The sequence below is a fragment of the Cuculus canorus genome, chromosome 9, assembly GCF_017976375.1.
Source record: "Cuculus canorus isolate bCucCan1 chromosome 9, bCucCan1.pri, whole genome shotgun sequence".
In the NCBI taxonomy this organism is placed as follows: Eukaryota; Metazoa; Chordata; class Aves; order Cuculiformes; family Cuculidae; genus Cuculus; species Cuculus canorus.
In genome coordinates, this window is record NC_071409.1 from 15,477,187 (window position 1) to 15,490,739 (window position 13,553).

At 61.9% G+C, this 13,553-nt stretch overlaps 2 protein-coding genes across 3 annotated transcripts; both read left to right on the forward strand.

Moving 5' to 3' along the window:
- Positions 1-1,806: 1,806 nt before the first annotated feature.
- Positions 1,807-8,796, forward strand: PRSS56 (serine protease 56). Of its 2 annotated transcripts, XM_054074539.1 has the most exons (17): positions 1,807-1,982; positions 2,749-2,910; positions 3,459-3,656; positions 4,207-4,254; positions 4,575-4,764; positions 4,867-4,975; positions 5,062-5,221; positions 5,382-5,524; positions 5,660-5,819; positions 5,933-6,112; positions 6,221-6,382; positions 6,526-6,589; positions 6,858-7,020; positions 7,430-7,574; positions 7,697-7,786; positions 8,068-8,174; positions 8,304-8,796. In XM_054074539.1, the coding sequence occupies exons 1-17, from the start codon at positions 1,841-1,843 to the stop codon at positions 8,475-8,477; spliced, it is 2,397 nt and encodes a 798-aa protein (XP_053930514.1). In that variant the 5' UTR covers positions 1,807-1,840; the 3' UTR covers positions 8,478-8,796. The 2 variants fall into 2 exon arrangements, with proteins under 2 accessions (XP_053930514.1, XP_053930516.1); XM_054074541.1 differs by lacking the exon at positions 4,575-4,764 and having other exon boundaries at positions 5,366-5,524.
- Positions 8,797-9,182: 386 nt separating this feature from the next.
- Positions 9,183-13,475, forward strand: CHRND (cholinergic receptor nicotinic delta subunit). Its single transcript, XM_009559238.2, has 12 exons — positions 9,183-9,601; positions 10,238-10,383; positions 10,560-10,604; positions 10,706-10,815; positions 10,922-11,077; positions 11,296-11,411; positions 11,657-11,857; positions 12,164-12,275; positions 12,397-12,511; positions 12,733-12,931; positions 13,025-13,143; positions 13,231-13,475. Exons 1-12 carry the CDS (start codon positions 9,478-9,480, stop codon positions 13,411-13,413), a joined length of 1,626 nt encoding a protein of 541 aa, XP_009557533.2. The 5' UTR covers positions 9,183-9,477; the 3' UTR covers positions 13,414-13,475.
- The last annotated feature ends 78 nt before the right edge of the window (positions 13,476-13,553 follow it).

Sequence of the window (13,553 nt, forward strand, 5' to 3'; positions counted from 1 at the left end):
CCCGGGGAGGGGGTCCCCCGGGGCGGGTGGCGGGGCCGGTCCCCGCCGCGGGCCGGGGCGGAGGCGCAGCGACCCCCCGCCGTGTCCCGAGGTGGGAGCCCGGCGGGGACGGGGCTTTCATCTGCGGCGGGGCTGTCGCCGTGCCAGCCGCGGGCAGCGCCTCGCTTTGATGTGCCACTGAAGCGGCATTGTCCGCGCCCGCTGGCACCGTTGGGGACGAGGGGGACAAAGGGAGCGCAGCACGGCCGGGGCTGCGGGCACGGAGGCTCCCGTGACCCTAACGGGGACGAAGGTGGCGGCACGGGCACCCCGCGGACCCCCAAATGGGGATGGGGACACGGGGTCCTCCTGCCCCTATGGTGTGGGCACTCCCTAAGGAGGAGAGAGAAGAAAGACACCCTCTGTCCCCCGATGGATTTGGGGACACGGGCACCCCCTGTCCCTAATAAGGACAGAGGTCTGGGCATGGACACCGGCTGCCCCATAACAGGGACAGTGGTGGGGACACGGGCACACTCTGCCCCCTAACAGGGAAAGACATGGGGGCACGGACACTCCCTGGATGGACATGGGGATGTGAACACTCTCTGCTCCCTAACAGGGACAGAGGCGGGGGCACAGGCACCACCTGGCACCCAGGTGGGGTTGGGGACACGGGCACGTCCTGCCCCTAATGGTGTGAGCTCTCACTAAGGAGGAGAGAGAAGAGGGCACAGACACCCTCTGTCCCACAATGGGTAGGGGCACATGGGGACTCGGGCACCTTCTGCTCCCAAACAGAGACAGAGATGGGGGCACAGGCATGCTGCAGATGGGTGTGGGGATGTGGGCATCCCCTGCACCCCTACAGGGACAGAGGACTGGACATGGACCTGCTGCACCCTAACAGGGACAGAAATGCAGTCATGGGCACCTCCTGGATGGATATGGGGATGTGGGCATTCCCGCTCCCTAATATGGACAGAGATTGGGGCACAGGCACACAGGTGGGCATGGGGATATAGGCACCCTCTGCACCCTAACAGGGACAGAGGTCTGGACATGGACCTGCTGCGCCCTAACAGCGACAGAAGTAGAGGCACAGACACCCTCTGGACGGGACAACGTAGGGACAATGACAAACCAAACTGTAGACACCGGAGGGACACCTCCAGCTCAGCGTGTGAGTGCGGCACCCCGTCTCTGTGGACAAAACTGCCCCCCACATCCGGGGGTGTCCCGGGGGCAGTGGGTACTCGTCCCTGGGGTGCGGTGCCCCCCCTTCCAGGGTGTCCCATCCATCCGAGGCTGGCACAGAGAGAGGGATCCCCCACCCCACGTGTGTGTTGTTCCCCCCCCCCCCCCCCCCCCCCCCCCCCCCCCCCAATGCCCGCCCGGCCGCTCCCAGCCCGCCGCCCTCCTTTGAAGCCGCTGGCGGGTCTCCCACGCCCGGCCGGGGCCCCCCGCGCCCCGCGGCAGCCGGTGCGTTCCCAGCCGCCCGCAGCCGCCCCCCCGGGCCGCCCCCCGCCCGGACCCCGCAGGAGGGAGGGTGGCGCGGCCGCGGCTTGGCGTGAAAATGATCAAGGGCCGCGGGCAGCGCCGAAGCGCAGCGCCCGTCTGATGCTGCCCGCCCGGAGGCCCCGTCGAACAAAGGCGGCATTGAAGCCCCGGGCGCGCCCCCCCCCGCGCCCCCCGCCCCGAGCTGGCATCTTGGCGCGACATTAATGAACTCGCCTGTTTGTGCTCCCCCGGCCCCTCTCTCCTCCCACCGCCCGGGGGGCACCGTATATATCCATCCCTCCTCGGCCGCCTCGGGTATTTCAGGGGCTCCCCTCTTCTGCCCCTCTTTGCCCGTCCGAGGATGGAGCGAGGAGGGAATAGGATGCCGGGCGTTCTGCTCGGGGTCTGCCTGGTCCCCTCCGTGCTGCTGCCGCTGCTGCAGGTGGCAGGGGGGGCCCCTCTGGGCCAAGGGCTCTACCCCATGCCGGCCAGCATCCTGCAAGGTCAGTGGGGCACGGGGATGGGGGCATCTTTACGGGCGGGTTTGGCTGTGGATGGGGTGGCTGTAGGAGCCAGGACTCCTGGTCTCACTCTCAGGAAGGGAAGGAAGTGTGACCAGGATGCCCCGGTCCCTGACAAAGAGCCCCATGCCTGCACTACCTGGACTGGGTGGCAAATGCTGCCTGTGGCTCTCAGGGACATCAGGGTTGCAGGGAGCGAGGTGGTTCGTGTCCTGCGGCTGCAACTTTGCCCTCCTGCCCAAGTACCTGTGCCAGCCCCTGGGGACCCTCTGGCAAGGCGTGGCCGGCAGGAGGACAGCTGTGGGTGGGTAAAGGTGGGCAGGAGTACAAGCACGCACGGAGATACATAGACAGGGCACACACAGGAGTGCATGCACATCGGCACATGCAGGGACATGCAGGTACAGGCACGCATGGTAGGGGCACAGAGGTGCATGCACACCAGCATCCATGGGCATGGGCTGAGCTCACACCCTGCTGCATGCATGCGTTTGCACACATCTGTGCTCACAGGGTCTCCATGTGCAGCGAGCACACACTGGCCCAGCCAAGCGTCCTCCCCATGCTACGAGCCTGCGTTCCATCCCCAACAGTCGTGCCTGTCACCTTAGGCAGTGCCAACAAGTGACAGGCTGTGCCCAGCATGACTGCCATCATGGAGCCAGATGGGCATGGGTGTTGGGTGGGCTGGGGGCAGCCCACTGAGGGGGGCTGTGAAGGGCATGAGCACCCTGCATGTGTCTGGCAGCGCTGTCAAGCCGGGGGACACTGGTGCTGGAAGCAGCACTGAGGAGTGCGCTGCTGGCTCTGGAGCGGGCTCTGGCTGAGCATCAGCAGCAGCGGCGTGCCTGTGGTCTCTGTGCCCCCTGCCTCTTCCACCCCTGCGCCAACCTCACCCGCCACTGCCCACGTAAGTCATGGTCCCCCGGTCCCCATGGCCCCATCCCCAGGAGACCCTACCCAAACAGAGCCCATGGTCCCCCTCCGAATACCACCTGGTGTCCCTATCCAAAGAGCACCCCATGCCCAGGGACCCTAAATGGACCTATGACTATAGACCCTACACAAATAATGATTTGGGTCCCTACCCCCTAGAAATCCCACCAAAATGACACCCCAAAACCCTATGTAAACTGTATACCCCCTACAGGCTTTACTGAAGCAGTGCCCAGACTCCCAAACATATCCCTAACCACCCTACCAAAACATCATCCAGAGACCCTATCCAAGCAGTTCCCCATCCTCTCTAGATTTGGCCATCACCTGGAGTCCTATTCAAAACAACATCCAGTCCCTTGTCTCCTTCCAGAGATCCCCCCAAAACATATGTCAACACCACCCTGCCAAAACATGCCAATACCACAGCCCCATCATGCACCCTTCCCTGAGGGGAAGGGGGGCCTGAGGCAGACGTGGGCAGGAGGTATGAGGATGTCTAGTGTCCTGCTGTCCTTGCAGCACCAGCCATGCCCCGCACCGTGCTCCCTAGCTGCCAAGACCTGCTGGATGCCCAGGCACTGCCCGAGCTGCCCCAGCGCAACTGGGCACTGAGCCAGGCTTGTGCCCTCTACCAGCACCTGTGCCCACCTGAGGGGTCAAAGCATGCCTGCACCCTGCTCAGCGCCCGGCTCTGCCGCCATCGCCTCCAGGAGTGCCGTGAGTGGGCACTCGCATTGCCCCTGGCTTCTCCCAAAGAGAGGAGACCCTACAATAACAAATGGGGCATTCCCAAGGAACCCCTGGGATTGCCTGGAGGGGATGTGGGGCACTGAGGGTGACAGGGGGTGCTGGGGTGGGATGGGGAGACAGGAGGTGGGGATATGGTGAAGTGACCTCTGATGGAATGGGAAAACTGGAGGTGGTGGAGGGATCTAGGGCAAGATGTGGAGATTGGAGGCATGGAGGTGTTAGGACCAATGGAGCAGACTGAGGGAACTGTACATTGAGGGGTGATGGAGAATCTGAGGTGGGAGAGGGAAGTGTGGGGTAATGAAGCAAGGAGGGTGGCAAAGAGATTGAGGACATTGAGTCACGGGGGTGACAAGCACTGCTGTGGTGGGACAGGGGTACTTGTTCAGGGTGATAGGGATCTGGGAACACTGAGAACAACTGTGGGGGAACTGGGGACAGCAAGGACACTGGTGGTGAATTGGGGAGGGGGGGAAAGGGGGTTGTCCCCACATGCCATGACAGCCTGTCCCTACAGGGGTGGCAGCTGTGGGCCCTGATGCACCAGTGGAGGCGGCGATGCCAGGTGAGCTGAGGCAGCCTTGTGGTGCCCACGTCACACCCCACCACACTGGCGGATGCCCCCAGCCCCCCGGCTGCCTGCTGGGCTGGGGGGCAGAGGTTAGCGTCGGCAGCTGCTGGGCCGCGGGGTGCCCCCAGCCCGCCGCCCGCTTGCCTCCATGAGCACGATGAGGCTTGACAGCGCTCCCGGTGCTGCCTGACCCCCCTGGGGGCCGCCCGCCGCCCCCTCCACCCTCCACAGCCATCCGGTGCCCACTCGGGAGAGGGGGCGTCCTGGCAGCAGGTCTGCAGGACCCCCCCTCTGACCCCAGCTTTGTCCCCCAGGGAGCTGTGGGCATCGTGGGGGTCCCCAGGCCAACGCCACAGCCCCCCGAGGACGGATCACAGGCGGCAGTGTGGCCCCGCGGGGGGCCTGGCCATGGCTGGTGTCGGTGCGGCTCCACGGGGAGCTGATGTGTGGAGGGGTGCTGGTGGGGCACTCCTGGGTCCTCACCGCAGCCCACTGCTTCACTGGGTACGGTGGGGGGCACGGTAATGTAGGGATGCTGTCCCTGCTGAGGAGGGTGTGGAGTGACATTCCTGTCTGCCCCTAACTTGTTGCCTCTCACCCCACCAGGAACAGGAACGAGCTGGCTTGGACAGTGGTGGTGGGTGACCATGAGCTGGGCAAGCTGGACACAGGCGAGCGGGCAGTGCCCGTCCGGCGCATCCTGCCTCATCCCAAGGTCAGTGGAAGTGGGCACACCCCAGCTTCCTGCCACATGCTCTTGGACTCCCATTGACATTACACACACCCTTATTCTCCTTCCAGTTTAATTCCAAGACATTTCATGGGGACCTGGCGCTGCTGGAGCTGGCAGTGCCACTGGCCCCGTCCCCCACCATCAGCCCCATATGCCTGCCCGGTGGCCCTGTGGAGCCCAGCCCTGGCACCACCTGCTACATTGCAGGCTGGGGGTCACTCTACGAAGGTAGGTGTCACCCTGAGTCCCATGGGGTCTATGGAGCATCCTCCTTGGTGCCCCCTCTGGTGCCCAGTGCTGATGCACCAAGCTAGGACAGGGAGTGCAAAAGAGGGGGAGGGGGGTACCTTGACACGGGGAACCCTGTAACAGGTGCCTTGCCCAGCAGAGGGGCCGGCGGCTGACGTGGTGATGGAGGCGCGGGTGCCCCTGCTCAGTCAGGAGACATGCCGGGGCGCCCTGGGCAGGGACCTGCTCACCAGCACCATGTTCTGTGCCGGCTACTTGTCTGGGGGCATTGACTCCTGCCAGGTAACACCTGGGGTTGAGGGTTTGCCAAACCCGAAACTCAAAATCCTCTCATGGCAAGCCACGCTGGGTATGCGCTGCAGCCCATTAGCGTGGCCACGTCCCACCTCCAACTAAAGCATAGGCATCCCCCTCCAGGGTGACTCGGGGGGGCCACTGGCATGCCAGGATCCCTCCTCTCACCGCTTCATCCTCTACGGGATCACCTCATGGGGAGACGGCTGTGGTGAAAGAGGCAAACCAGGTGTCTACACCCGTGTAGCTGCCTTCGCAGACTGGCTCAAACTCCAGATGGACCGTGAGTGCTATTGTCCATGCCGGGGTGGGTAGCTGTGGGTGCCAGGATGCTGCAGGGATACATTGCCCCAGGGGAAAGCTCAGCACCTCATGGCAGACCTGGTGCCCTTGCAGCTGCCCCCGGCAGTCGGGAACCGAGCTGCTTTGACCTGCTGGCATTGGCCCAGTTGCCCCATGAGCAGCAGCCATCTGAGCGCACCCGCCTCTGCGCCTTCTACACCGGGTCCTGCCAGGGCCAGGCTGCCTGCGCCCGCCTGGCCGAGGAGACCTGCCGTGCCAGGACAAGACGATGCGGTGAGCCAGGGGGTCATGCTGGGGTGAGGGCACACGGAAGGACCCTGTTTCTGGTGTTGTGGGTCCAGTATGGTGCTGGGACCCAAGGCTTTCCTGCCGCACCTGCAGAGCTGCACGCTTACGCCCAGACCTTGTTGAATCTCCTGCGCCAGGCTGGGGACTTCATCCGAAACCAGTTCGACTTCTCTTTCCTCACCCGTGCCCTGCCCCAGCTCCTAGGCAAGATCTATGGGCATCTCTTCCCACCTCGTGTCCGCAGGGATGCTCCAGGTACCCTCCTGGCTGGGCCACCCCGTGCCTGTTTGTTGCACCCATCCCCCTGTATCGGTGGCTGGGGCACCAGCAGCTTGACCTGGCATCCCCACGGGGCTCCCCTACCCCTCATCCCTCCTGTGCCCTTATTGCCCCCACAGGCCCTGCTGTGGCAGAAGGCCAACCCAGCCCCATGGCAAAGGGACCCCAGAGACACCCCAACAGGTAAGGCATGATGGGCCACAGGGCACAGGAGGCTAAATATTTGGAGACAAGTTGCCTGTTGACAGTGACATGGCTTTTTGGGGTCAGCCTAAAGCATTGGAGTCCCACTCTTCTGCAGCCAGGGCACACCTGGAGAGAGGTGGACGTGGCCCCTGGGGTGCCCAGGTCCCTCTGGGTCCCACCAGGGATGCACAGGGCAGGGGCAGGCACTGCCTAGGGCATGGGTGCCAGCGGGTGCCTGACTGATCTCGTCCCACTGTGCTTGCAGGCAGGGGGCCAGCCAGCCACCCCCTTTTTCAGGGCTCTTCAGGACCATGGGGCCCCACCTGCAGGACTGGGTGGAGGCACTGAGGACCATGATGGAGGGCAGCCCCCCAGCACCCACCCCTGACAGAGGGCAGCTCCCTGGGGAAACATGGCTCTTCTTGCAGGTATCTGGGTAGGGATGGGCTGGGGAGAGCCCCTTTGCCTCTGGTGACAGTGCCAGCAGGGACAAAAGCCAAGCGGTTCCCCTGTTTCCCCTTCTGAAGTCCTTTGGGCCCATCATCCCCTGCGTAGCCATGAAGGTGGCATCTCCACTCTGCCACCACAGAGGGGTTATCTCACCCTCCCCAGATGAAACCAGTGCTCACAGTTCAACCAGTGCAGTGCCAGCCATAGGTCCAACCCCACAGCTTAGGATGTGACCCAACACAGCCATAAAGACATCATGTGTACCCAAAGCCCCATCTGACACCAGCCCAGCCATGCCTTGTGCTCTGCCACTGTGCTATGGCCATGGGTGCCCTGTGGATGCCCCACTGCCCACCCTGTGTCCCCCTACCCCCTTCTCTTCCGCAGGGTAAGGAGGTGGTGGAAGAACTAGTGGGACAAGGACGAGCCTTCCTCACCCAGCTGCGGGCAGAGCTGGACCTCAGCATCCCTCTTGAAGCCATGGAATCACAACGGGCACCTGGAGAGCTGTCAGGGAACCTTTCAGCAAGCTGTGAGTCCTGGGAGCTGGATAACTGGAGCTGACGGGGCAGCAGTGTCCATCTGCTGGCTGGCTTCATGCTTGGGCAGTACCCACTGGCCACATCCCCACCAGGTTTTTCATACTTTTCTCAGTGGCAGAGTCTGCATTGAGGGAGAAACGTGAGCTGGTGCCCACAGAGATGCCGGGGGTGGAGGAGGAGGAGGAGAGAGGCACAAGCAAAGGTAAGTGTCCAGCAGCCCCCAGCCACTGCGGTTGCCATGTGCCACCATGGGTATGGTGCAAGCCCAGCCTTGGCTTCACACCTGGTCCCAGGGCTGGTTATCCCATGCCGGTTGGACAGCCCTTGGCCACACCCCTCTCCACAGGGTCCCTCTGCCCCTATTCTCCCAGGGTCCCAAAGCATGGGTGCTCCTCCTAGGGTGGGAAGCAGCAACATGGGGCCCCCACAATTCACCCCTGATGTCTCCCCCCATCTCTCTCCTACCCACTCCGGGGGCTGCAGCCTGTCCCAGCCTCAACGAGTCGGTGATGCGGGTGAGTGTGGTGCGGGAGCTGTACGCCTGGGTGCTGCGGGTGCCCGAGTCCAACCTGGCCATGACCTTCCAGGAGGTAAGTGCCCCATCCAGCTACTCCAAACCCCCTATCCTGGTAGCCAGGCAGTGCCAACACCCTAACCCATCACTATCCCATTGTGTCCTTGGCTCACCTGGGACTCACAGTGTTGTCTTTTCCCTGCAGATCCTGGTGGACTTGGGCTCCAAAAATGCCAAGGGGCTGTACCGGGCGCAGGTGCGGGCCACAGTGGGGGGCCGCCCCACAGCCTTCACTGGCCTCGTGGGGCTGGAGAGCGACTCGCTGGCTCGCAGCATGCCTGGCCTCGTTGCGCTGGCACTTGAGGCACTGAAAACCTAACGGTGCCCACAATGCCCTGGGGCACTATGCCAGAATGGGGACAGGGCAGGAGTCTCGTGTCCTTCGAACAGAGCTCTCTCCCCAGCTCAGGCTCTGCCACCTTTTTGTCCCCCATTGTGCCTCGTTTTCCCTCTTCTCACCAGCACTGCCTGACCATCCCAGGGCAATAGGGCGCCAGGGAGCACCTGGAGCATCTCAGCTGGGGATCATAGTCCTCTTCTCTCCTGAAGGCCTCACCTTGTCAAGCCCACTCCCACCCTATTTTCCCAAGAGGCACCTGGGCTGTTATTTATTTGTACAGAGAAAGGTTTATTTTTCAATAAAGAAGGGCTCTATTTTCCTGTAGCTGGCAAGTGTGAAGTGGGTGCTGTGCTGGCAAGGCGGGTGCCGGGGGGGGGGGGGGCAGGAATTCCCATGCGGCATATCCCATTGGATCCACCTTCCCATCCTAAAGCTATGCCCACATGCTGGTTCCTTCCCCTGGCATCAGTGCTGCGCCCAGCCTGGCACAGGCTCTCCCGCCCCCTGCCCCAGTGGTCAGACACCTCTTCTGCCCACCGCAGCACCCATAGCACCGGTACCCACGCCTGGTGCCACCCCACAAGGCACCTACACTAAACGTCCTGCTGGGGCAGGAGCCAAGTGTGCCCTGGGCCAAGGGCAAGTGCTGGAGTGGTGCCACTGCTGTGCTTGGGCATCGGTGAGTTCCAATCCCTCCTGCTTGTGTGGAGCTGGCCGTCCCTGAGCAGCATCGCTGGGGCTGTTGAGCAGTGGGGAAAGGACCGCTCCTCCCAGTGCCCAGCACTGCCCATGCTGGGGTGCCCAGGCGCAGGGTGATGGGCTGATACCTGTGGGGCTGGCGAGGTCAGCTGTGCCTGCCTGTCTCCCCCCCTCCGGGTGCAGGAGTGCCGGAAGAGAGGGTGGGAGCTGGTATCTGGTGCAGGCACCCTTCCCCCTCAGCACCTGGCACCATCCATCTCCCTGTCCGGCCAGCGGCCGGATGTCCGCTCGGCCAGGCCAGGCAGGGAGACAGCCAGGACCTGGCACGGCACGAGGGCACCACAGGCACCGCATGGGGGATCTGCCAGGGTGGCTGTCCCTGCTCGGGGCACTGGTGATGTCGGGTGAGTGGGGTCCTGGGGTCTTGGGCATGGGGCTGCCCCATTGCTGGGGAGGGTCCTGGGCCTCCTCCATGGGGTCAACGGGGAGCAATAGTGACAGGGTCCAAGCTGGACACAAATGTCTCCAGGGCTGTATTTTGGGTATTTCCTGTCAGAGTCTCACCACTGAGCATCCCTTGCACCTCTGTCCTGGTTGTACCACCCAGAGCCATGTCCCTGCCCAGGCCGTGTGTCTGTCTGTCTATGCACAGTGTCACTGTCTGTATGCACTGGGTCCGTGTCCCTGTGTGCCTTTGTGAGTGCACCCACCTATCTGCACAGTGCCACCATGTCTGTACCCAACTGTCTCATGTCTGCCTGTCCCTGCGTGTGCTGGGTCTGTATCTGTGCGTCCCTCTCTGTCCGTGCCCATGTCCTTGTCCCATGCCCATTTGTGCTCATGTGCCCCTACATCTGTCATTCCTGCCTGTCCTTTGTTCGTGCCTCTGTGCAGCCCAGACATACAGCGTCCTGGCCTGCTCCTGTCCACTCCATCCTTACACCGCCCTGCCCTCAAGGTGCAAGTGTCCCTGCGGGGTGGCACTGGGCCCAGTAATCTCCCTCTGCTTCCCCTGGTTTACCTGACCCCACAACTCCCAGGCGGGCTCTGCATGAACCAGGAGGAGAGGCTCATCAACTACCTCTTTGAGGAGGGTGGCTATGACAAGGATGTGCGCCCTGTCATCTCCAACGACGAGGTTGTGGATGTCTACTTGGCCCTCACCCTCTCCAACCTCATCTCATTGGTAAGTCCTATCGGGCAGTGCCCACTGTGGGATGCCACCAGCCATGCTTCACCTCCAGGGCTAGCTGTGTACGGAGAGCTGCCCTGAATCCCAGCTGGAGAGGGCTGGGGTCCTGGGCTAGGAGGGCTGGCTGCTGGGCATGGCCATAACATCTCTCTCCCACACTGTTGTTGTAGAAAGAGGTGGACGAGACGCTCACCACCAATGTATGGCTTGAGCATGTGAGTAGCAACAGGCATCATAGTGTCAGTTGTGCTCCAAGGCACAGGCAATAAAGTGGCCAAGTGTGGTGAGGTGGTGACCTGGGGTTCCTCGACTCTAGGCCTGGACCGATTACCGCCTGCAGTGGAACAAGTCTGAGTTTGGGGACATTGAGGTGCTCCGCCTGCCATCAGACATGGTGTGGCTCCCTGAGATAGTCCTGGAGAACAAGTGAGCCGCGTCTCAGTTTTTCCTTCTAAACCCCTTGAGCTGTACCCAGGGCCACTCATCTGCCCCTCGTTGCCCTCTCCATCACCACGGCTCTCTCTTGAAACAGCAATGATGGGCTCTTCGAGGTCGCCTACTACTGCAACGTCCTTGTCCAAAACACGGGCTATGTCTCCTGGCTACCACCCGCCATCTTCCGCAGTGCCTGTCCTGTCAACGTTGACTTCTTCCCCTTCGACTGGCAGAACTGCACCCTCAAGTTCAGGTGCTGGGGGGCTGGCAGGGGCAGGCAGCAGGGTGGGGCATCCTGGCCCCCTACAATACCCACTGCTGCCAGTACCTTCCCTTGCTGCTGGGGCACAGCAAGGTGGGGTTTTGCAGGTGACTTAGTGGCCCAAGTCCATCTTGCTGGAGGTCAGGGTGGGTGGGTACAAAACAGCAGGCACAGCCCCTTATCACCTGTCCTATCTGGTTGCGGGTCAGCTCATTGGCATACAGCGCCCTGGAGATCAACATGCACTTGAAGAAAGAGAATGACCCAGAGGTGGGCAAAGATTACCCAGTGGAGTGGATCATCATTGACCCTGAAGGCTTCACAGGTAATGCTTGTGCTCTCTGACGTGTTCTGTGGCAGCAGAACAACCTGTATGGGGCTCAGATGCACCCTGGCATTAGGGTATCATGGAAATACTTGACTACTTGGGGCTCTGGCACCCCAGCACCCATCCCATAAGGCTTGGAGCTACCCAGACCCAAGATGGGGAGACCAGGTGCTGGTGAGGCTGGTGAGGATGGGCATAGTGGGGATCCTCCAGGCCATGCACTGTCCCATGTGCTCCGGCAGAGAATGGGGAATGGGAAATCATCCACCGCCCAGCCCGCAAGAACGTCTATCTCGATAAGCCCCTTGACACAAGCGAGCACCAGGACATCACCTTCTACCTCATCATCAAGCGCAAGCCGCTCTTCTACGTCATCAACATCGTCACACCCTGTATCCTCATTGCCTTCATGGCCATCCTTGTCTTCTACCTGCCCGCTGACAGTAAGTGAGCACTGTGGCACCTGTGCCAGCCATGGGGACACCTCCATTGTCCACACCTGCACCAGGTCCTGGTATATGGGGACATCCCAATGCTCAGCAGGGGGACGTCCTGGTACTGGGACACTCCCACACAGGACACCATCATCCCAGCTAGGCACCCTGGCAGGGCAACACTTGGGCACAGCACACCTCGTGTGTGAACCTGGGATAGACCCATAACAGAAAACTCTACATGAGGCGCTTGTACAATGGGACACTGGGAGGGAGAGCTGGGACAGGGATGCCCCAAGGTCACCTGCTCTCCAGGTGGTGAGAAGATGACTCTGGTGATCTCAGTGCTCCTTGCCCAGTCCGTTTTCCTCCTGCTCATCTCCCAGCGCCTGCCTGCCACCTCCCATGCCATCCCGCTCATTGGCAAGTACGTCCTGGACACCACCAGGCGCAGGAGGGACATTGTGGGGTCCCTGGGTGCCACAGGGCAGTTCTGCCTGTGCCCAGCCCTCGAAGCAGTGCCAGCCCCAGGTCTGTGGCCCCCACAGGTACCTGCTATTCATCATGCTGCTGGTGACAGCTGTGGTGGTGATCTGCGTTGTCGTCCTCAACTTCCATTTCCGTACCCCCAGCACTCATGTCATGTCTGACTGGGTCAAAGAGGTGAGCAGGATGCTGGGCTATGGCAGGTGACCTGTTTGGTACAGGGGCAGCACCGTACCCATGGAAGGCATGGGACAGCAAAGGCTTGGCCTCACATTGGGGTGTCCCATCTCTGCTGTTCCAAGGGGTTGCACACCCAGGTTGGGGGCAGAAGGTGGGGATAAGGTGGCTTTGCACCTGGGAGGTGTCCAAAGGACTTGACAACCCCTCCTATGCTCCAGGTTTTCCTGGAGAGCTTGCCCCGCCTGCTGGGTATGTCGCAGCCAGCTGAGGGCCCGGTGAGTGCCCCATGCATCCGACGCTGCAGCTCGGCCGGCTACATTGCCAAGGCAGAAGAGTACTTCAGCATCAAGTCCCGGAGCGAGCTCATGTTCGAGAAGCAGTCAGAGCGGCATGGGCTGGCCAGCCGAGTCACCGCCCGTGAGCCATGACCCTTCCACAGGGACACGGGGAAGGATGGTGGAGCAGGGGTCTCTGGGGGTAAACCCATCTCACCGTTCTTCTCACCTTCAGGTTTGGCACCACCGGGCACAGATGCAGGTGAGGAACAGCTCTACGAGCACATGAAACCCATCGTCGATGACGCCAACTTCATTGTCAAGCACATGCGGGAGAAAAACAGTTACAATGAGGTGGGGTCTATGGAGACAGGGAAGAGCAGAGTGACCACCCTGTGCTCGCTGTGCCTCCCACTGTTCGGTTCCTGGCTTCCTTCCTAGGGGAAGGACAACTGGAACCACGTGGCCCGAACACTGGACCGCCTCTGCCTCTTTCTCGTCACCCCCACACTGGTGGTGGCTACCCTGTGGATCTTCCTCATGGGCATCTACAACCATCCACCACCACTGCCCTTCGCTGGAGACCTCTATGACTACCAGGAAGAGAACAAGCGCTTCATCTAGGGTCCAGGGCTGGGCTGGGCTGGTTGTGTGCATGTGCCAGCTTCCTGCTCCTCCCTGCTCACTCGACATGGCTTGGGAAAATAAACCTGGGTGCTTCTCACGATGAAGTTCTTGAGCTGGTGTCTGCTTTCAGTTTCCCC